This window comes from Bufo bufo, chromosome 3 (assembly GCF_905171765.1).
Source record: "Bufo bufo chromosome 3, aBufBuf1.1, whole genome shotgun sequence".
NCBI classification, from domain to species: Eukaryota; Metazoa; Chordata; class Amphibia; order Anura; family Bufonidae; genus Bufo; species Bufo bufo.
In genome coordinates, this window is record NC_053391.1 from 611,479,638 (window position 1) to 611,503,225 (window position 23,588).

General features: G+C 44.8%; 1 protein-coding gene across 1 annotated transcript in view; it reads left to right on the forward strand.

The window, feature by feature from the left end:
* The first annotated feature begins 156 nt into the window (after positions 1 to 156).
* LOC120996236 overlaps positions 157 to 23,588 on the forward strand; it is a 141,536-nt gene continuing 118,104 nt past the window's right edge. The window contains exon 1 of the mRNA XM_040426024.1: positions 157 to 1,011. Within this exon, the coding sequence (XP_040281958.1) occupies positions 901 to 1,011 (111 nt within the window). The 5' untranslated portion in view covers positions 157 to 900. The remainder of the gene's footprint in view (positions 1,012 to 23,588) is intronic.

Consider the following 23,588-nt stretch of genomic DNA (forward strand, 5'->3'; position numbering starts at 1 on the left):
AGAAGTATTGTGTGAATACAGTTACAGCCCCACAGCGGGTTCGTCCACAAGACCCTGTTGATGAATATGGCGCAAGTTGCATGTAGGAGAGGGGGGGGGGGGGCGATCAGCATATACTTTATATATGTAACAATGCTATATGAATAAAACCTTAGTGTGTAAAACTCTTATACCTGCAGTCAGAACAAATTCCGAAATGAGGTGGCAGACCTCCATTTCCTCAGGCACTGGTTGCTAGAATAAAACATTGCGCAACAGAATAAATAGAGAGAAATGAAACCAAGATCCGCCTTCAGCATCTTGGAGAATCGAAAGTAACAGCATCCAGGAGGCAGCGGCTGCACCCAGGACTCCTCTACTACACCTGGGAGAAGAGGCTGCGGCTGCACCCAGGACTCCTCTACTACACCTGGGAGAAGAGGCTGCGGCTGCACCCAGGACTCCTCTACTACACCTGGGAGAAGAGGCTGCGGCTGCACACAGGACTCCTCCACTACACCTGGGAGAAGAGGCTGCGGCTGCACACAGGACTCCTCCACTACACCTGGGAGAAGAGGCTGCGGCTGCACACAGGACTCCTCTACTACACCTGGGAGAAGAGGCTGCGGCTGCACACAGGACTCCTCTACTACACCTGGGAGAAGAGGCTGCGGCTGCACACAGGACTCCTCTACTACACCTGGGAGAAGAGGCTGCGGCTGCACCCAGGACTCCTCTACTACACCTGGGAGAAGAGGCTGCGGCTGCACACAGGACTCCTCTACTACACCTGGGAGAAGAGGCTGCGGCTGCACCCAGGACTCCTCTACTACACCTGGGAGAAGAGGCTGCGGCTGCACACAGGACTCCTCTACTACACCTGGGAGAAGAGGCTGGGACTGCACACAGGACTCCTCAGCCATGTCCCCGCCGGACACCTGTGTCTTCTGCAAAATGTCAGGCGAGGATAAAATTACAGGAGAGATGCAGAGGACTCCGGACGGGACGATAGTGGCGCACTACAACTGCATGGTGAGCACAGGGCGCTGATGACACTGGGAGCTTCTGCTGGTGGGGATAGTGGGGTCCATTAGTACCAACGTTAGGGTATGTGGTAGACATGGCTCAGTAGGGAGCGTTGAGATGAGGGAAGGATCTATGTAGAAGTTTGGGCTGGGATATCTTTAAGTGTATGTCTGCAAATGACTTACTTGTCATCTCTCCCAGAATGTCCAAGAGAGCCCCAGACTCCCATAAGAGCTGACAGATCTCCAGGGTACCCCACTTCATAACCTCTAGCTTAACTTTACCTTGTGGCCAGACAGGACCTGATCTTGTAAAAGGCTCAGAAATGTATGGGTTTGGCACATGAGTTCTAGGGTTGCCACCTGGCCAGTAAACCACAGGACTAGCCAGTATTAGAGTACCAGCGCTGGAATGTCACGCCTGCAACGCGACCACGTAGAGGTCGAGCACTGTGCGATTGTACGAGCAGCAGCAGGCTCTTATTAGTCGGTCTGTATTGTTAATAGCCACGCAGCACCTGAATACCGCATGCCCATTACCAGTACAGACCCACTAAACAGTGCGGTCCTAATTAATTAGAGCCGACTGTGACCGTGCTACAGCAAAGTACTGCATGGCCGTGTCACAACCTCCCCTTCCAGACATAGCCATTTTTCACTTTCCTGACACAACCATTTTGCAAATGTGACTCAGATTACATGGTAATAACTTTGGAATGTTTTTACGTATCCAAGCCATTCTGAGAGTGTTTTCTGGTGACACATTGTACTTGTGGTGAATAGAACTTTTGTGACTTTTTGGGCTCACTTGCACTACAATTTTGCGTCTTTTTGCGTTTTTAGACCACTCACTTTCCCACTTTGAAATATTAGTGGGAAAGTGGGCATTGTTAACTATGTAAATGAGTTTCGCTCCAGATTTATCATTGAGACTTTTTCAAAAAGTGACAAGGTGGTCTCACTCCAGTAGTAGGGTGGAGAAGGAAAACTGGAGGATCTTCTCTAGACCAAAGGGGTTATCCAAAACTATAAAATGCACCCCCATTACGGCCGGGCCCCTCACACTGAATATACTTTCCTGGCTTCCGGCTCCCTGCGCCGCTCCTGGTCCCTGCTCGCCCCCGACCCCCCTCCCTCGCCCATCATTCGCTAAGAACCCCAACCCCCCCTTCCGACACGGATGTTTTCATCCATGCATGGGGAGATGCAGCGGCGGCGGTGTGGGGACCAGGAGCAGCGCGAGGAGACAGGTAAGTATTCTTTATTATTGCATTGTACTCCTTTTGAGCTAAAAATTATTTTTTGCAATTAGTCTTTATTACAAATATAGTGCCCTTTTTTCTGTACAGAGCTGAAATGCTCTAGTAGCACCCTTTGGATTTTCTGTCTTTTCTGTCAGACCAGGAGCGGACGGACTCCTTATCTCTGCTCTCTAACCTATCTTACTGATAAGAATGTGGCTTAAATGTCTACCTATGTGGATAACTATTACACGAGTGTAACCCTTTTTAAGTCTCTGAGTTCTAGAGGTACTGTAGCTTGCGGAACTCTACGCAAAAATCAGAGAGGCTTCCCTAGATTCCTTCTCGGGCAGCCACTCAGAAAGAGGCGAAAACAGGGCTCTCCTCTATGATGGTGGTTAATGACAAGAGGAATGTCTCCTCCAAGACATTCTCTTTTCCCATCTTCTACATTCAGACCAGACCACCATGACAAATTATTTCAGCCGCGTCTCATCTCTGCAGAGTTTGACAAACAAACATCTTAGATTCCTCATCATACTGCTTCTCCTGGTGCCCCATCATTGTCATCTTGCTGCTACCCCAATACTGTGCCCACTGTGTTCCCCGGTGCTCCCAAATACAATACTGCAGAAATAACTGCAATACAGATATTTCCCCCCATAGTAATAGTGCTCCGAGACTGCCCCCAGTAGTAATTGTACCCCCTACAGTACCGCAAATAGCAATCCCATTAGTAGCAATACCCTCCATATTGTGCTCAATAATAATGCTCCCAAAGTACGACCAATATTAATAATGCCCCCATAGGGCCAGTTGTTGAAATATTGCCCCCTATAGTGCCCCCAACAGTAACAAGGTCCCTCTATAAGGCACCACTATAGAGCTCACAGTAGTAATAAAGCCCCCAATAGTGCCCCAGTATTTATAAAGCCCTGCTGCAGTGTTCGCGTTACTTATAATGACCCCTTGTATTATAATACCCCCTGTAGTGCCACTACATATAATGCACTCTCTGTAGTGCCCATATGTATAATGCCCCTTGTAGTTCTAGTATTGTCGGGCAGTAATAATTCAATTAAGAATTATTAATTATGGTCATCAAAATAATGTTTTTATAAAATTTGTCAGAAATTCTTAAAATCATGACCTGGTGAATTGTAGACAACCTAATTGATACAATTCACATCTGAGTCCGACTATTTCCTCAGATAAAAAAGTTATTTTTGACGTGAGATGACGTTAATGATAAAAATGTAGTCCTACATTATACAATAATACACAGGTATTATAAAAATATGCAGATTTATTAGTTACAAGGTTATAAACATATATAAGTAAATAAAAACAATGATACATGCAAATGAATATATATAGCGTTAATATAAAGCATTACAAGCTTATGTAATACATGTGTGTGGAAATAACTTGTCACATTGTTAGGATTGTATATATACATATACACTGCTCAAAAAAATAAAGGGAACACAAAAATAACACATCCTAGATCTGAGTTAATTAAATATTCTTCTGAAATACTTTTTTCTTTACATAGTTGAATGTGCTGACAACACACAAAAATAAAAAAAAAGGAAATCAAATTTTGTCCTTAAAACAAGTCAAAATGAGGCTCAGTTGTGCGTGTGGCCTCCACGTGCCTGTATGACCTCCCTACAACGCCTGTGCATGCTCCTGATGAGGTGGCGGACGGTCTCCTGAGGGATCTCCTCCCAGACCTGGACTAAAGCATCTGCCAACTCCTGGACAGTCTGCGGTGCAACGTTGGTGGATAGAGCGAGACATGATGTCCCAGATGTGCTCAATTGGATTCAGGTCTGGGGAACGGGCGGGCCAGTCCATAGCATCAATGCCTTCGTCTTGCAGGAACTGCTGACACACTCCAGCCACATGAGGTCTAGCATTGTCTTGCATTAGGAGGAACCCAGGGCCAACCGCACCAGCATATGGTCTCACAAGGGGTCTGAGGATCTCATCTCGGTACCTAATGGCAGTCAGGCTACCTCTGGCGAGCACATGGAGGGCTGTGCGGCCCTCCAAAGAAATGCCACCCCACACCATTACTGACCCAATGCCAAATCGGTCATCCTGGAGGATGTTGCAGGCAGCAGAAGATTCTCCACGGCGTCTCAAAACTCTGTCACGTCCGTCACATGTGCTCAGTGTGAACCTGCTTTCATCTGTGAAGAGCACAGGGCGCCAGTGGAGAATTTGCCAATCTTGGTATTCTCTGGCAAATGCCAAACGTCCTGCACGGTGTTGGGCTGTAAGCACAACCCCCACCTGTGGATGTCGGGCCCTCATATCACCCTCATGGAGTCTGTTTCTGACCGTTTGAGCAGACACATGCACATTTGTGGCCTGCTGGAGGTCATTTTGCAGGGCTCTGGCAGTGCTCCTCCTGTTCCTCCTTGCACAAAGGCGGAGATAGCGGTCCTGCTGCTGGGTTGTTGCCCTCCTACGGCCTTCTCCACGTCTCCTGATGTACTGGCCTGTCTCCTGGTAGCGCCTCCATGCTCTGGACACTACGCTGACAGACACAGCAAACCTTCTTGCCACAGTTCGCATTGATGTGCCATCCTGGATAAGCTGCACTACCTGAGCCACTTGTGTGGGTTGTAGACTCCGTCTCATGCTACCACTAGAGTGAAAGCACCGCCAGCATTCAAAAGTGACCAAAACATCAGGCAGGAAGCATAGGAACTGAGAAGTGGTCTGGGGTCACCACCTGCAGAACCACTACTTTATTGGGGGTGTCTTGCTAATTGCCTATAATTTCCACCTGTTGTCTATCCCATTTGCACAACAGCATGTGAAATTGATTGTCACTCAATGTTGCTTCCTAAGTGGACAGTTTGATTTCACAGAAGTGTGATTGACTTGGAGTTACATTGTGTTGTTTAAGTGTTCCCTTTATTTTTTTGAGCAGTGTATATATATATATATATATATATATATATATATAAGCGATGAAAAGAAGGGCAGCACTCTAATAATTAAAAATGAAAAAACTTTATTTACCCATAAGGCTGTAGCGACGTTTCGGCTCTTACACAGGAGCCTTCCTCAAGCAGCTTGAGGAAGGCTCCTGTGTAAGAGCCGAAACGTCGCTACAGCCTTATGGGTAAATAAAGTTTTTTCATTTTTAATTATTGGAGTGCTGCCCTTCTTTTCATCGCTTACAATTGATTGGATTGGCTTATATCCATACTGGGCTTTTTGCACCCTTCATCCATTTTTATCTGTGACGGTGCTGCCATCTCTCTCTTCTCTCTTTTTTCTTTTTATATATATATATATATATATATATATATATATATATATATGCAATCATTTAATGCTTTGCTAGATTATGAGTCTTGATTCTTCTGCAGGGAGAATGAAGCATCACAATATCCTAAGACTACGTTTCAATATGAAGATGATCAATTAATTAATAAATTTCTTTGCCAATCTAGATGGTATAATTTCACCCACACTATCAAATTAGTCTTAATAAAATGAAATATCATTTTCTGTGTCTCTTACCAAGTCCTAGTAGGAATCTCACTTCTGCTCCTAAAGAAAGCTGAGTGGTCCATTATAGCTCATCTCACCATGGCTTTCATCTTGATAGACCCCTCTAGAGAGCTCCACTCTTTTTTTTTCTCCTCTCTCTTTGTGTGGTTTATGACCACAAACTTATCAGTTAGACACACCTTCCTAGTTTGGAACTTTCCAATCATTGTCGGATGGGCGTGACTATTGATAAGAAATGTGACATCATAACCTTACCCAGAACGCACTTTTGCTACTGTTGTAATGTCACCTACTCATACCTAGGTGGCACTGCTGTATAAGCTATTTGCATCATAGTATAAAGGGTTAACTTCTGTAATGCACACATACTTTATCCAGCTCACCTCTCTGGTCTTGTATTGCTCACGACTCCTGAAGCCTTGGGTGAGTCCCAGTTTAAGGCAGCGCAGAAAATATGAAGAAAGACGGCTTCAGATTCAATGAATGTCCTCTAAAACTTCTCCTTTATTTTCATAATGAATAATACAGCAGACACATCCACCTTGTATACAGTGATTGTTAACACGTTTCAGACACCTCGTTCTTAGTCGTAACAAAGTATCACAATGGAGAGCATGTTTTTAAGTGTGCACTAATCCCTCCTCTCCAAAGTCAAGGGGAGGGAAAGGCCTCCACCATTGGTCACTCCATCATGATTTTCACCTGTTACCTAAACACACATAATCAAGTCATAGATGCTTATCACACCATGCTGAGATCTTCTCCCCAGATTAACCCTTATTCGCCTCAGATCATGGGACAAAAACATAGTCTCCACCCCTAGGCTTCCAAATTCTGGCTGGACAGAAACCGCATCGTGTGAATAGCATGCTATCTAATAAAACATTTGGTAACTATCACTTATATGGCCTAAACCCTTCACTATAAAGAACCTCCATATAGAGATCCATATGACCAGCTTGAAAAAGACATCTATTCACTAACCTTCACCACATATTATTGATAGATATACATAAGCTCTTATTTTAGGTTCAGACCCGCAGGAACTCTACTGTTGAGCCTGAATATCCAGTATGCCTCACGCAGGAGGAGTTTTTTACGGTGGTCACCACCTCGCAAAGGTGCAAAGCCCTTTCCACTGCAAAGGCACAAAAGCCCTTTGTCCTGCGGGCATGGACCTGCACAAAATGTCTCGCTACATTTGAGATATTTACAGCATTGGGATTACTGATATAATTAAGATGTTCCAGTAACCTATTTTTAAATTTACGTATGGTACTTCCTATATAAATAAGGTCACATTCCGTGCAGCGAATAATATATACCACGGCAGTGGTATTACAGTATATGTAGCTCTTAATTGGAAAACTGCAAGTGTGGTCAGAATTCTCAAAGGTTTGTATTGGAACAATATAATTGCATGTTTTGCAAGGGCTACCTCCACATTTAGTGAAACCTCTATAGCTGAGCCAGTTATATCTCTTTTTGGCATTTGTGTTGGATGAGAATAATGACGGTGATAGGGAGCTGGACAGTATTGGAGCCCTCCTCGACACTATTTTACATCCAGATTTTAATGCATTATATAATATCTCATCGTAATATAGAATCGGCAAACAGCCATTTACAATATTTCGTATTTTGCTGAATTGTTTGCTATATGTTAGGGTCAAGGTGGGGACACACTCCAGCCCCCCATCACCGTGGTCATTCACATCCTTCACCCGGCTTTCGCCGTTATTTCGGCCATCCTTTGAGCCAAAGAGCATATGCGATCTAGTTTATTGTATTGCTATATTTTTACCTCTCTGGAGCATCCAGTCCAGATAATTCCTTGCCTTTAATCTTTTATCTATCGCAATACATTCATCTGCAAAAGTAAGAGGAGAGCTACAGTTCCTAACGGCTCGTATATATTCACCCACAGGGATCGCTTTAATGACATGCAATGGATGGTGGCTTTTTGCATTCAAGATGGAGTTCCCCGCTATTTCTTTTCTATAATTTCGTGTGTGTATGATCTCATCTGGATAGCCAGTAAGTGTCAAATCCAGAAAATGAATGCTGGATTTTTCCACTATGCACGTGAAGCGTAAGTTTATATGCGTTATCATTTAAATAACCCTGGAGGTCTGTGACGGCAGACACATCGCCCGCCCATATAAGGAGCAGGTCATCGATGTATTTGCCGTACCAGACCAATCCAGGGCCAAATGGGTTATTCAAGCTGGTCATACAGGGAGTGCAGAATTATTAGGCAAGTTGTATTTTTGAGGATTAATTTTATTATTGAACAACAACCATGTTCTCAATGAACCCAAAAAACTCATTAATATCAAAGCTGAATATTTTTGGAAGTAGTTTTTAGTTTGTTTTTAGTTTTAGCTATTTTAGGGGGATATCTGTGTGTGTGCAGGTGACTATTACTGTGCATAATTATTAGGCAACTTAACAAAAAACAAATATATACCCATTTCAATTATTTATTTTTACTAGTGAAACCAATATAACATCTCAACATTCACAAATATACATTTCTGACATTCAAAAACAAAACAAAAACAAATCAGTGACCAATATAGCCACCTTTCTTTGCAAGGACACTCAAAAGCCTGCCATCCATGGATTCTGTCAGTGTTTTGATCTGTTCACCATCAACATTGCGTGCAGCAGCAACCACAGCCTCCCAGACACTGTTCAGAGAGGTGTACTGTTTTCCCTCCTTGTAAATCTCACATTTGATGATGGACCACAGGTTCTCAATGGGGTTCAGATCAGGTGAACAAGGAGGCCATGTCATTAGATTTTCTTCTTTTATACCCTTTCTTGCCAGCCACGCTGTGGAGTACTTGGACGCGTGTGATGGAGCATTGTCCTGCATGAAAATCATGTTTTTCTTGAAGGATGCAGACTTCTTCCTGTACCACTGGTTGAAGAAGGTGTCTTCCAGAAACTGGCAGTAGGACTGGGAGTTGAGCTTGACTCCATCCTCAACCCGAAAAGGCCCCACAAGCTCATCTTTGATGATACCAGCCCAAACCAGTACTCCACCTCCACTTTGCTGGCGTCTGAGTCGGACTGGAGCTCTCTGCCCTTTACCAATCCAGCCACGGGCCCATCCATCTGGCCCATCAAGACTCACTCTCATTTCATCAGTCCATAAAACCTTAGAAAAATCAGTCTTGAGATATTTCTTGGCCCAGTCTTGACGTTTCAGCTTGTGTGTCTTGTTCAGTGGTGGTCGTCTTTCAGCCTTTCTTACCTTGGCCATGTCTCTGAGTATTGCACACCTTGTACTTTTGGGCACTCCAGTGATGTTGCAGCTCTGAAATATGGCCAAACTGGTGGCAAGTGGCATCTTGGCAGCTGCACGCTTGACTTTTCTCAGTTCATGGGCAGTTATTTTGCGCCTTGGTTTTTCCACACGCTTCTTGCGACCCTGTTGACTATTTTGAATGAAACGCTTGATTGTTCGATGATCACGCTTCAGAAGCTTTGCAATTTTAAGAGTGCTGCATCCCTCTGCAAGATATCTCACTATTTTTGACTTTTCTGAGCCTGTCAAGTCCTTCTTTTGACCCATTTTGCCAAAGGAAAGGAAGTTGCCTAATAATTATGCACACCTAATATAGGGTGTTGATGTCATTAGACCACACCCCTTCTCATTACAGAGATGCACATCACCTAATATGCTTAATTGGTAGTAGGCTTTCGAGCCTATACAGCTTGGAGTAAGACAACATGCATAAAGAGGATGATGTGGTCAAAATACTCATTTGCCTAATAATTCTGCACGCAGTGTATAGATCTCTATATGGAGGTTCTTTATAGTGTAAGTTTAGGCCATATAAGTGATAGTTACCAAATGTTTTATTAGATAGCATGCTATTCACACGATGCGGTTTCTGTCCAGACAGAATTTGGAAGCCTAGGGGTGGAGACCATGTTTTTGTCCCATGATCTGAGGCGAATAAGGGTTAATCTGGGGAGAAGATCTCAGCATGGTGTGATAAGCATCTATGACTTGATTATGTGTGTCTAGGCTTCCAAATTCTGGCTGGACAGAAACCGCATCGTGTGAATAGCATGCTATCTAATAAAACATTTGGTAACTATCACTTATATGGCTGCTCCCCCAATGAAAAACACGCTACAGTGTTAGGGGTTGAGCAGCTCCTCCAGTATTGCCACTATATTTCTGTGTTTTTGTCTTGTTTTATATGTAGTGTATGTGCCTTTACCTGGCATTTAAACACTCTTTTGCACCTGGTGACCTCCATCACAGGGTCTGATATGGGTGTGGCTTGCAGCCTGGCTTTGTTCACATTGCACTAGTTGTCCTGCTAGGCGTTTGTGTGGAAGCCTGGCTGCGAGCTGGATTGCATCACCTTCAGACCCTGTTCACACCTTAGTTAGAGTAGTGGTAGGACCCTTTGCCATGCTGAGTGACCCTGACGTGGTGCATGAAGGGCTCCGATATTTTCCTGACAGGAATATATTGGCGAAAGTCTCAGCTTTTAATATCTGTATTTATGACTAGCCAGTATAGTCAGTGGCATATCCGTTTGGTGCATTTTTTGATTTATAAAACTATCACTTATATGGCCTAAACCCTACACTATAAAGAACCTCCATATAGAGATCCATATGACCAGCTTGAAAAAGACATCTATTCACTAACCTTCACCACATATTATTGATAGATATACATAAGCTCCTTTTTTATTTGGTGTGTATTATCTCCAGATACGTGGGGTGTCAATGGGGGCGAAATTCTCGCCCTCATTGGCAAATTTGACCATGGCATATTGGGAGGAAAAATATATTTACAACTTGAATAACCCATTTGGCCCTGGATTGGTCTGGTACGGCAGATACATCGATGACCTGCTCCTTATATGGGCGGGCGATGTGTCTGCCGTCACAGACCTCCAGGGTTATTTAAATGATAACGCATATAAACTTACGCTTCACGTGCATAGTGGAAAAATCCAGCATTCATTTTCTGGATTTGACACTTACTGGCTATCCAGATGAGATCATACACACACGAACTTATTGAAAAGAAATAGCGGGGAACTCCATCTTGAATGCAAAAAGCCACCATCCATTGCATGTCATTAAAGCGATCCCTGTGGGTGAATATATACGAGCCGTTAGGAACTGTAGCTCTCCTCTTACTTTTGCAGATGAATGCATTGCGATAGATAAAAGATTAAAGGCGAGGAATTATCTGGACTGGATGCTCCAGAGAGGTAAGAATATAGCAATACAAAAAACTAGATCGCATATGCTCTTTGGCTCAAAGGATAGCCGAAATAACGGCGAAAGCCGGGTGAAGGATGTGAATGACCACGGTGATGGGGGGCTGGAGTGTGTCCCCACCTTGACCCTAACATATAGCAAACAATTCAGCAAAATACGAAATATTGTAAATGGCTGTTTTCCGATTCTATATGACGATGAGATATTATATAATGCATTCAAATCTGGATGTAAAATAGTGTGAAGGAGGGCTCCAATACTGTCCAGCTCCCTATCACCGTCATTATTCTCATCCAACACAAATGCCAAAAAGAGATATAACTGGCTCAGCTATAGAGGTTTCACTAAATGTGGAGGTAGCCCTTGCAAAACATGCAATTATGTTGTTCCAATACAAACCTTTGAGAATTCTGACCACACTTGCAGTTTTCCAATTAAGAGCTACATCAACTGTAATACCACTGCCGTGGTATATATTATTCGCTGCACGGAATGTGACCTTACTTATATAGGAAGTACCATACGTAAATTAAAAAATAGGTTACTGGAACATCTTAATTATATAAGTAATCCCAATGCTGTAAATATCTCAAATGTAGCGAGACATTTTGTGCAGGTCCATGCCCGCAGGACAAAGGGCTTTTGTGCCTTTGCAGTGGAAAGGGTCTTTGCACCTTTGAGAGGTGGTGACCACCGTAAAAAAAACTCCTCCTGCGTGAGGCATACTGGATATTTAGGCTCAACAGTAGAGTTCCTGCGGGTCTGAACCTAAAATAAGAGCTTATGTATATCTATCAATAATATGTGGTGAAGGTTAGTGAATAGATGTCTTTTTCAAGCTGGTCATATGGATCTCTATATGGAGGTTCTTTATAGTGTAGGGTTTAGGCCATATAAGTGATAGTTACCAAATGTTTTATTAGATAGCATGCTATTCACACGATGAGGTTTCTGTCCAGCCAGAATTTGGAAGCCTAGGGGTGGAGACTATGTTTTTGTCCCATGATCTGAGGCGAATAAGGGTTAATCTGGGGAGAAGATCTCAGCATGGTGTGATAAGCATCTATGACTTGATTATGTGTGTTTAGGTAACAGGTGAAAATCATGATGGAGTGACCAATGGTGGAGGCCTTTCCCTCCCCTTGACTTTGGAGAGGAGGGATTAGTGCACACTTAAAAACATGCTCTCCATTGTGATACTTTGTTACGACTAAGGACGAGGTGTCTGAAATGTGTTAACAATCACTGTATACAAGGTGGATGTGTCTGCTGTACTATTCATTATAAAAATAAAGGAGAAGTTTTAGAGGACATTCATTGAATCTGAAGCCGTCTTTCTTCATATTTCCTTAACTTATGTAAGTCTGAATAAAACGTATTCTATACATTTGACCTTAGAAGCTTTAATTCAAAGCTATAGGGATTAATTCTGACACTTGTAGCAATTAGAGACAGACCTCTAGGCGTCTCTCTGAATGTTTCTCACACTGTTGATCTATGGACCATAATAATATGAATGGCCTTGTATTCTCACAGAGATATCAGTACCTCCTGTCATACCAAAGATGTGATTAATTGTTACAAAACACACATCTTTACAGACACTCTTTTAGGGCTGGTTCAGACCTGAGCGTTTTACAGCACGTTCCTACGCGCTGTAAAACGCTCAACAAGGAGAAACCAATGCTTCCCTATCGGCATGATTCTCACCTGGGCGTTTTACAGCACGTACGATCGCGCTGTAAAACGCCCGACGCCCCAAGAAGTTCAGGAGCTTCTTTGTGGCATAGTGCCGCGCGTTCCCGTACATAGACTTCCGGGAACGCGCGACAATGGGTGTTCGCATACTTCCGGAGCCGCGTATGTCAGACGCCCGGGTCTCAGGTCAGTACGCTCAGGTCTGAACCAGCCCTTAGAGACGAATATTCTCCTAATGAAAAATATATATAATATACTGGATACATGTTGTCTTCATAACATACAACCATATAATATAAACAATATATATATATATGTCCTACTGATTGTCTTATGCTAAGGACTAACTAAGGCTCATTAAATGAATACATGAATATTATATATTTTGCTTCATTAATACCTACAGTTGTGTTCCAAATTATTCAACCCCCAATGCTGTAAAGGGTTTTAGGGAATTTAGTGTACATTTGTAATTGTGTTCAGAATGAAATCTTACAAGGACTTTTTAAAGAACCAAATGCAACTAAAATGACATCAATTGTTTTTGTAATACAGCATTAAATGTTTTTTTTTGTGATTTCTTCATTGACACAATTATTCAACCCCTTAAAGACTACCACTCTTAAGAACAGAGGTTCATTCAAGTGTTTTCGATCAGGTATTGAAAACACCTGTGGATGTCAAGGAGCAGCAATCAAGCATAATAAGCACCAATTAGGCAGATTTAAAGGGAACCTGTCACCAGGATTTTGGGTATAGAGCTGAGGACATGGATTGCTAGATGGCCACTAGCACATCAGCAATATCCAGTCCCCATAGCTCTGTGTGCTTTTATTGTGTAAAAAAAACTTTGATACATATGCAAATTAACATAAAAGAGTCATATCTTACTTGTGTGACCAGAGAAGAGTCATATTTTCAAGCTCTGACTCATCTCAGGTTAATTTGCATATGTATCAAATCTTTTTTTTAAACAATAAAAGCACAAAGAGCTATGAGGACTGGGTATTGCGGATGTGCTAGTGGCCATCTAGCAGCCCATGTCCTCAGCTCTATACCCAAAATCCTGGTGACAGGTTCCCTTTAAAAGGACTGTGATACTCAGCTCCTTCTAGACATTTACTGGTGTGTTTACAAACATGGTGAAGTCAAGAGAATGGTCCAGGAAGACAAGAGAAGAGGTGATTTCTCTTCACAGGAAGGGCAATGGCTATAAGAAGATTGCAAAGTTGTTAAACATACCAAGAGACACCATAGGAAGCATCATTCGCAAATTCAAGGCAAAGGGCACTGTTGAAACGCTACCTGGTCGTGGCAGAAAGAAGATGCGGACTTCGACTGCTGTGCGCTACCTGAAGCGCAAAGTGGAGAAAAGTCCCTGTGTGACTGCTGAGGAACTGAAAAAAGATTTGTCAGATGTGGGTACTGAAGTTTCAGCTCAGACAATAAGGCGCACACTGCGTAATGAAGGCCTCTATGCCAGAACTCCCAGACGCGCACCCCCTTGCTGTCTCCAAAGAATAAGAAGAGTCGACTGCAGTATGCCAAAAGTCATGTGGACAAACCACAAAAGTTTTGGGATAGGGTTCTGTGGACTGATGAAACAAAATTAGAACTGTTTGGGCCCATGGATCAACGCTATGTTTGGAGGAGGAAGAACAAGGCCTATGAAGAAAAGAACACCTTGCCTACTGTGAAGCATGGCGGGGGGTCAATCATGCTTTGGGGCTGTTTTTCTTCTACAGGTACAGGGAAGCTTCAGCGTGTGCAAGGTATCATGAATTCTCTTCAGTACCAGGAGATATTGGATGAAAATGTGATGCAGTCCGTCACAAACCTGAGGCTTGGGAGACGTTGGGCCTTTCACCAGGACAATGATCCCAAGCATACCTCCAAGTCCACTAGAGCATGGTTGCAGATTAAAGGCTGGAACATTTTGAAGTGGCCATCGCAGTCACCAGACTTAAATCCGATTGAGAACCTCTGGTGGGACCTAAAGAAAGCAGTTGCAGCGCACAAGCCTAAGAATGTGACTGAACTGGAGGCTTTTGCCCATGAAGAATGGGCGAAGATACCCGTAGATCGCTGCAAGACACTTGTGTCAAGCTATGCTTCACTTTCAAAAGCTGTTATAACTGGAAAAGGATGTTGTACTAAGTACTAAGATTGAATGTCACTTGGGGGTTGAATAAAACTGATAATGATGTGAGCACAGAAAAGACATTTGTGGTTATTTCATTATAAATGTTATGTTATATTTGTCTGACTTACAAGTGCCTCTTTGATTTAATTGTAAACAAGATGACTGAAATGATCAAAATCAATGTCAAACTGGCCAAAACACTCAATTTCAGTGGGGGTTGAATAATTTTTAACACAACTGTATAGGTAATTATCACCAGCTGCATAGAGCTTATCTTTATCTCCCGTCATAAATTTATAAGTAGACAAGGAGGCCTCTTCTCAGACTGGTACATTCATGAGAAGAACAACACTAAAGAGGGGGGAGGGGTTTGCCTAGGGCACACTGTCCTCTTTATAATAAGCATCAGCAGCAAGCAGAGCAGTTCTGTGTAAGAAGAGACATCCCTCTTGTAGGGAGCTATCTGTTACTGTGGGAGCCGGCACAGGGACGTATGTTTGGTGGAAGGTGGCCCTGGGAAAGCAGGGCCTGCTGGAGCCCCAGGAAGGGACTCAAGACAGGAGTAGCAGAGGTAATAGAAGTAGAACAAACAAGAACAAAGCTGTCTACGCCCTTCTTCAGAAAGTGGCAGCCCTTTATGGAAGCTTTCATGTCAGACGAGGAGATTCAGAAAACTGTAAAACCATTCACAGACACAGAATGGTATCTCAAGGGGTTAGTTTCAAGCTCATTGGGGAGGCTGGATTTGAGAAGAGGAGATAGATAGGGGTACAGCTCGTTGTAAAGTATAACGAGGTTAGTTGCAAACCATGGAGATAAATGACAGTTGCAATATCTGACGCATGCTGAGAGGAAGGGAAATGAGGGAGGGGGGAAATGTTTTGGGGACCCTTTCTAGAAAGATGTTAGTAAACGAATGTGAAGATAAATACCATTCAGACATTGGACAATATCATGATCACAAATGGTAGATGTAATCAATGTCAACTATATTGTTGTATTTTACCTTTTCTTTTATTATGTCAAGACATCTAAAAATGTTTGAAAAGACATGTTATATGATTAATTCTGTATGTTAAACATGCAGTGAAAATTAATAAGCAGATTTTACAAAAAAAAAAGAAAGACAGGAGTAGCGGTGGCTGCACCCCAGCAGACATTGTTGTAATAGTGTAATTAGGGGGCGGAGCCTCTATCCATTCCAGACCCCCCTCCCACGGGCCCCATAGCAACCGGATAGTCTGCCTCTATTGGCGGTACACCACTGCTGGCCGTGCAAATTGTACAGATGGCACTGTTTCATGCTTACTAGTGTTGAGTGAGCATCGCTATGCTCGGCACATGGAGGTACTCGAGCCATCCTCGAGTCTCCTCCCCGCACGTTTCTTGGCTGCTATTCAGCCAATAAACACGCAGGTAAGTACTGCCATCACTGTAATGCTGTAGCCTTGTTGGTTACTGGCATTACAGTAATTGGCTGGCCGGAACACGTGATCGGGTGCTATAGGCTGCTCTGTGCACGCGCAAGCTACCGGCCGGAGCTGCGCTCGCATCACAAAGCAAGCTGAAGACATACCAGGACAAGACAAGAGGATCATCATCAACAAGACTGAACTTCCGGGAACGGACCGAGCGGGGCACATAACAGTAAGTGTACAGTACCACCGCAATACACCGCAACAGTTTCATACTTTGTTGCCACATGTACCGCATGTACCCTTGATAGAAACAAGTTAAACCACCAACAGCAAACAATAACTATATGGTGCTACATGCTACAATTAGGGTGACATTATCAACAAACTTACAGGGAGGAATCTAGTCAGCGCGGGTTCTCCTTCTTTTCTGCTATATAGCGCGTGTTCAGCTCATTTTTAGTCAGGGAGAGCTGCACTTAGGAAGGGACAGATAGTGTAGGTAGTGTGATCGCAATCTATTTAGTTTAAAAACGTTTCAAAGACCCAAAAGTCCTTTTAAGGACTATTGTGTGTGGTGGCAGCAATATAATATAGCCATCAAAAAAATGTTTCCATACTTTTCAATAATTTTTCTAGAGAGGGTGTCTGCAGTGATTTGTGACATCTTTGTAATACCTTTTGTGTGTCAGGGCCCAGATAGGAAAAATATAAGTGAAAACTAGTATATTGTTTTCCATACTTTTTCTATAGAGGGTGTCTGCAGTGACTTGTGACATCTGTGCAATACCTTCTGTGTGTGAGGGCCAGAGATAGGAAAAAAATAAGTGAAAACTAGTATATTTTTTCCATACTTTTTCTAGAGGGTGTCTGCAGTGACTTGTGACATCTGTGCAATACCTTCTGTGTGTCAGGGCCAGAGATAGGAAAAATATAAGTGAAAACTAGTATATTTTTTCCATACTTTTTCTATAGAGTGTGTCTACAGTGACTTGTGACATCTGTGCAATACCTTCTGTGTGTCAGGACACGAGATAGGTAAAATATAAGTGAAAACTAGTATATTTCTTCTATACTTTTCCATACTTTTTCTATAGAGGGTGTCTGCAGTGACTTGTGACATCTGTGCTATACCTTCTGTGTGTCAGGGCCCAGATAGGAAAAATATAAGTGAAAACTAGTATATTTTTTCCATACTTTTTCTACAGAGTGTGTCTGCAGTGACTTGTGACATCTGTGTAATATCTTCTGTGTGTCAGGGCCAGAGATAGGTAAAATATAAGTGAAAACTAGTATATTTTTTCCATACTTTTCCATACTTTTTCTATAGAGGGTGTCTGCAGTGACTTGTGACTTCTGCGCAATACCTTCTGTGTGTCAGGACAAGAGATAGGTAAAATATAAGTGAAACTGAGTATTTTTTTTCCATACTTTTCAATACTTTTTCTATAGAGGGTGTCTGCAGTGACTTGTGACATCTGTGCAATACATTCTGTGTGTCAGGGCCAGAGATAGGAAAAATATAAGTGAAATCTATTTTCCTTTTTCCATACTTTTACGTACTTTTTCCATATACTGTGCTTGCTGTGAACTGTGACATCCGTGCCACATATTGTGTGTCAAGCGTGCATATAACATTTAATATGAAGAAGGCGAGCATTAAGGGACGGGGAAGTGGCCGTGATGCTGATGGTTAATGCAGAGGCCGTTGCCCTGGGCGCATTGAAACTGTGCCTGCTGCCAGAGCACAAGAAAAACAACCATCCATGATACCTAGCTTCATGCCCCAGTTTCCAGGGCGTCGCAGGACAAAACTCTTGAAGTCAGACCAGTGCGACCAGGTGGTTGGTTGGATTTCAGAAGATAATGATTCCAGTCGGTTAACCACCACCCTGTCTTCCACCAAGTCCAGTCTCAGTAGCCAAGAGTCTGGTCAACAGAATCCTCACCCTGATTCTCCTTCCTCCCACCATAGAGAGTCTGGACAAACAAGTGATCCCACACTCGGATATTCCGAGGACCTCTTTTCATCGCCATTACTTGATTTGGCCCTCTCGCCAAGCACGCTTGAAGAGGGACATGAAATCTTGTGCCCCGATTCCCAACCTCTTGAGCATCCAGAGTCACAACAATATGACGGTGGGGAACAGCAATTAGTGTTTAATGAGGTGGATGATGATGAGACACAGTTGCCAATGAGTCAACAGCAATTACTGTCTCAAGAGGTTGATGAAGAGGATGAGACGCAGTTGTCAATCACTGAGGTTGTGATTAGGTCAACAAATCAGGAGGATGATCAAAGTGAGGAAGTCTAAGAGGAGATGATGGACGATAAGGTCACTGACCCAACCTGGGAAGGTGGAAAGCCGAGTGAGGACAGCAGTACAGAGGGGGAGGGATCTGCAGCACCGCAACAGGGTGGAAGAGGCAGTGGGATGGCAAATGGGAGAACCGGGTCACACCAAACAGGCCTGCAACTGTTCCACGGAGCACCCCCTTGCGTAAATCTCCCTTGCCAAGGGGTAGGTGTTCCACAGTATGGCGCTTTTTTAAGGAAAGTGCGGACGACAAAAGAATAGTAGTTTGCAACCTGTGCCACACCAAAATGAGCCGGGGCGTGAACACTAGCAACCTCACCACCACCAGCATGATCCGCCACATGGCATCCAAGCACCGTAATAAGTGAGACGAATGCCTGGGTCCACAATCTGTGTCTGCGGATCACACCAATGCCTCCTCTTCCCCTACGGTACGTGCTGGCCAATCGCCTGTCAAAGGTGCAGGCGAGGATGCCTCCCGCCCTGCACTTGGACCTTCGCAAGCACCATCAGCGACCACATCCACTTCCTTGTCCCAGCGCAGCGTTCAAATGTCCTTACCCCAGGCATTTTAACGACAGCGAAAATACCCAGCGACCCACAAGCCATAGCACTAAATGCGCAGCTTTCAAAATTACTGGCCCTGGAAATGTTACCATTTAGGCTTGTGGACACTGAGGCCTTCCACAGCCTGATGTCGGCGGCCATCCCGCGGTACTCTGTTCCCAGCCGCCACTATTTTTTAAGGTGTGTCGTGCCTGCCTTACACCAACATGTGTCCCGAAACGTCACATGTGCCCTGACCAACGCAGTTACTGGGAAGGTGCACTTAACCACGGACACATGGACAAGTGCCTTCGGGCAGGGACGCTACATTTCCCTGACGACACACTGGGTGAACGATGTGGAGGCCTGGAGCGAGTCATACCCTGGGATGGCACAGGTGCTACCGACGCCGAGGATTGCGGGCCCTACGTCGATCAGGGTTTCCGCCAGCACCTACGTTAGTGGCTCCAACCCCCACTTCTGCTCCGCCTCCTCCTCCACTTCCGAATTATCCGTGTGCAGCACCAGTCAGCCATCAGCTGGAAGCAGTGTAGCACTGCAGTGGGGAAGCGTCAACAGGCCATGCTGAAGCTGATATGCTTATGGGACAAACAGAACACTGCCGCAGAGCTGTTGCAGGGGATAAGAGACCAGACTGCGCTGTGGCTCTCGCCACTCAACCTACAACCAGGCATGGTTGTGTGTGATAATGGGCGTAACTTGGTGGCGGCTTTAGAGCTCGGCAAGCTCACACACATCCCATGCCTAGTCCATGTCTTAAACTTAGTGGTTCAGCTGTTTCTCAAAACCTACCCCAATTTGCCTAAGCTACTGGTGAAGGTGTGCCGCATGTGTGCACATTTCCGCAAGTCATCGACAGTGTCACGACCCTTGGTCATGGTTGTGACTCCTGTGGCCGCATGCAGTTGCCTGCGGTCTTGGTGTTGTTGTCAATCACAGGTGAGGGCTATAGAATGTTGTCTCATCTGTGGTTGCTGCTGGCAACATTGTGTGTGTGGCAGCTGAGCAGCCTGGGCGGTGCTAGGCAGCTTGCTGCAATAGGCATGCGGTTGCACCTGGCAACCTCTCTTTATAGGTGTGCCTTTTATCGGTGTGCACGGGGTGTTATATGCACTTCCCCTTTAAGTTTATGTCTTCCCTTCCCTGGTGTTGGAAGGGTTAACTTCCTTCCTAGTGTGTGTGTGCACTGGGTGTGTCTCACTGTGGGTGTGGCTACTTGGCCCTATAAAGCCTCAGTGAATAGCAGTAGTCAGTGGGGGTGCTTCAGCCATGCTTGCTGGAGACATCTTCCTGGTTACTTACCATCTGCCAGTGAGGGCCACCCTGGTGGTCATAAACATTATGTCTGGTGTTAGTTTATGGTTTATCTGTTATTGCAGCATATGGTTTACTGGGTTCCCGTGTGATGTCTGTTGTGTGCTGTGTCCTTTATGTTGGTTGTTGATAGCAGCACTTGCACGTGGGTTCCAGGTTGTGTGTCTGTGGCAGGTAAGTGTGGAACTATTCTCACTTACCTGTCATTGCCATATGTCTGTTTATGTTCCCCCTTTCTATGTAGCTTGGCCAGTGAGACTCCTGTTCCTCCGTGTCTAGGAGGAACGGGTCGTCTTACCCTGCTCCTAGTCCAGGGCCACCCTGAGGGCGAGCAGGAATATCAGGTTCCGGTGTATGAGCCCTCCTACCTTCAGGGTTGGCTCATACGGATAGGAGACAGGGTCAGAGTTAGGGATGTGTAGGAGGTGACCAGCTCCCTAATTCTCTGTCCTGGCCTTGCAGCGACTCCATCTGCTGATACCGCACGGCTGAGGGTTTTCCCCATCCTCAGCCGTGACAGACAGCTTCAGCCGGTCTGTCAATGCTGCAGCAGAGCTTGAAATTGCCAGCTCACCGGCTGTTGTGGACGTGAGCATACGCTGGAACTCCACGTTCCACATGTTGGCCAGGCTTTGTGAGCAGCAGAGGGCAGTAGTGGAATACCAGTTGCTACATGGTCGTCGCATTTCCAGTCAGCTTCCGGTAATCAGAAGCGAGGAGTGGGCATGGATGTCTGACCTCTGTGAGGTTTTAAGAAATTTTGAGGAATCAAGACAGATGGTGAGCGGCAATAACGCTATTATCAGTGTAACCATCCCACTTCTGTGTCTACTCAAACGCTTGCTGCTCACAATTAAGGCCGACGCTTTGCATGTGGAAGAGGTGGAAATGGGGGAAGAAGACATTACACAGGGTGATAGCCAGACTACCCTCCGTCTGTCTTCTCAGCGCTAATTGGATGATGAAGAGGAGGAGCAGGAGATGGTTGCCTCTGCTACAGAGGGTAGTACCCATGGAAGTTTAATTCCATCTGTTAAGCGTGGGTGAGCAGAAGAGTAGGAAGAGGATGAGGCGATTGAGAGTCATCCTCCTGATGACGACAGTGAAGTCTTGCCTGTTGGTACTCTGGCGCACATGGCTGACTTCATGTTAGGCTGCCTTTCCCGCGACCCGCGTGTTATACGCATTTTAGACAACACGGATTACTGGGTGTTCACCCTTCTTGACCCCCGCTACAAAGAGAACTTGTCATCTCTCATTTCTCAGGTGGAGGATGAGCAAAACGGTGCACTACCAGAAGGTCCTTGTTGAAAAATTGCTTCAAAAATTTCCATCTGACAACGCTGGAGGCAGAGTCTGTACTTCCTTGGGAAACCGAGGAGGGGAGACAAGGGGAACACACAGCAGTTCCAACAGAGGCAGGGCAACACTCTCCAAGGCCTGGGACAGTTTCATGACACCCCGCCAGCACAAGGTGTCACAAGGAGGGAAATGTTTTGGAAGATGGTGAAGGAGTACGCAGCAGACCGTGTCAGCGTCCTTAGTGATCCCTCAGTGCCTTACAACTACTGGGTGTCCAAGCTGGACATGTGGCATGAACTGGCGCTCTACACCTTGGAGGTGCTGGCCTGCCCTGCCGCCATCGTTTTGTCTGAGTGGGTATTTAGTGCTTCTGGTGGCATTATAACAGATAAGCGTATCCACCTGTCAACTGAAAATGCTGACAGGTTGACTCTTATAAAAATGAACAAGGCCTGGATTGCCCCTGACTTCTTAACTCCACCAGAGGAAAGCGGATGAACAAAGGCACTTTAAATGTGTTGTTTAATGTACTCAATACACTGTATTCCCATGCACCCCTTCCACCACAAAAAAGGGTATATGTTTAAATCTTCCTTTTCTCATCCTCCTCCTCCTCTTCCATCATACCAACATGCTTATTCGTCGCATATAATGCCCTCGAATATATGCCTTGGCATATAATGTTTTACAGGGTCAGCTCACCTGCAGGCCCTCGCATATGTTTTACAGGGTCAGCTCAACTGCAGGCCCTCGCATATAATATTTTACAGGGTCATCTTACCTTCAGGCAGTCACCTACAATCTTTTACAGGGTCAGCTCACCTGCAGGCCCTCGCATATAATGTTTTACAGGGTCAGCTCACCTGCAGGCCCTCACCTACAATATTTTACAGGGTCAGCTCACCTTCTGATGATGACAGCGAAGTCTTGCCTGTTGGTACTCTGGCACACATGGCTGACTTCATGTTAGGCTGCCTTTCCCACGACCCGTGCATTATACGCATTTTAGACAACACGGATTACTGGTTGTTCACCCTTCTCGACCTCCGCTACAAAGAGAACTTCTCATCTCTCATTCCTCTGGTGGAGAAGACAAGCAAAACGGTACTATACCAGAAGGTCCTTGTTGAAAAATTGCTCCAAAGTTGATAGGGCAGACATCCAAATGGATCGCCGCCGTCACGGGGACGCGCGATTGCCTAGAAGTTATCTAGAGTCAACAAAGCGGCAGCAGGCCCTCACCTACAAGTCCAGTATCAGTAGTCAAGAGTCTGTTCAACACAATCCTCACCATGACGGCACACTGGGTGAATGTTGTGGAGGCCAGCAGCAAGTCGGCTGCTGGCACCAGATTTCCCTCCAATAGATCCTCGTTAACGGAAAGTGTACTCATTCCAATAACAGGGCCTCTTGTTATTTATCGTCACTACCTCCCCGAGTCAGGAGTGGGTAATTGCTGCGCGCCTGCTGCCTTTCTTGGACGCTTGTGCTTTAATAACTTGACCCACCCTCTCTGGATCGTCGCCGTCATGGGGACGTGCAATCGTCCAGAGGTTATCTAGAGTCACAAATGCGGCAGCAGGCCGTCCCTCCTAATGTTTTAGATGGTCAGATCAGCAGGCCCTTGCGCCAAATGTTTTTGAGAATCACTAGCAGGCCATCAATCATACTTTTTCAAGGGTGTGTATGATGCCCTCTTTTATGTGTAATAAAGGGTGTTTTGGAGTGCCGGTTCCTTGTAATTTTTGGCAGCCCTTTCACTTAGTGCATAGGCTTTATGAGTG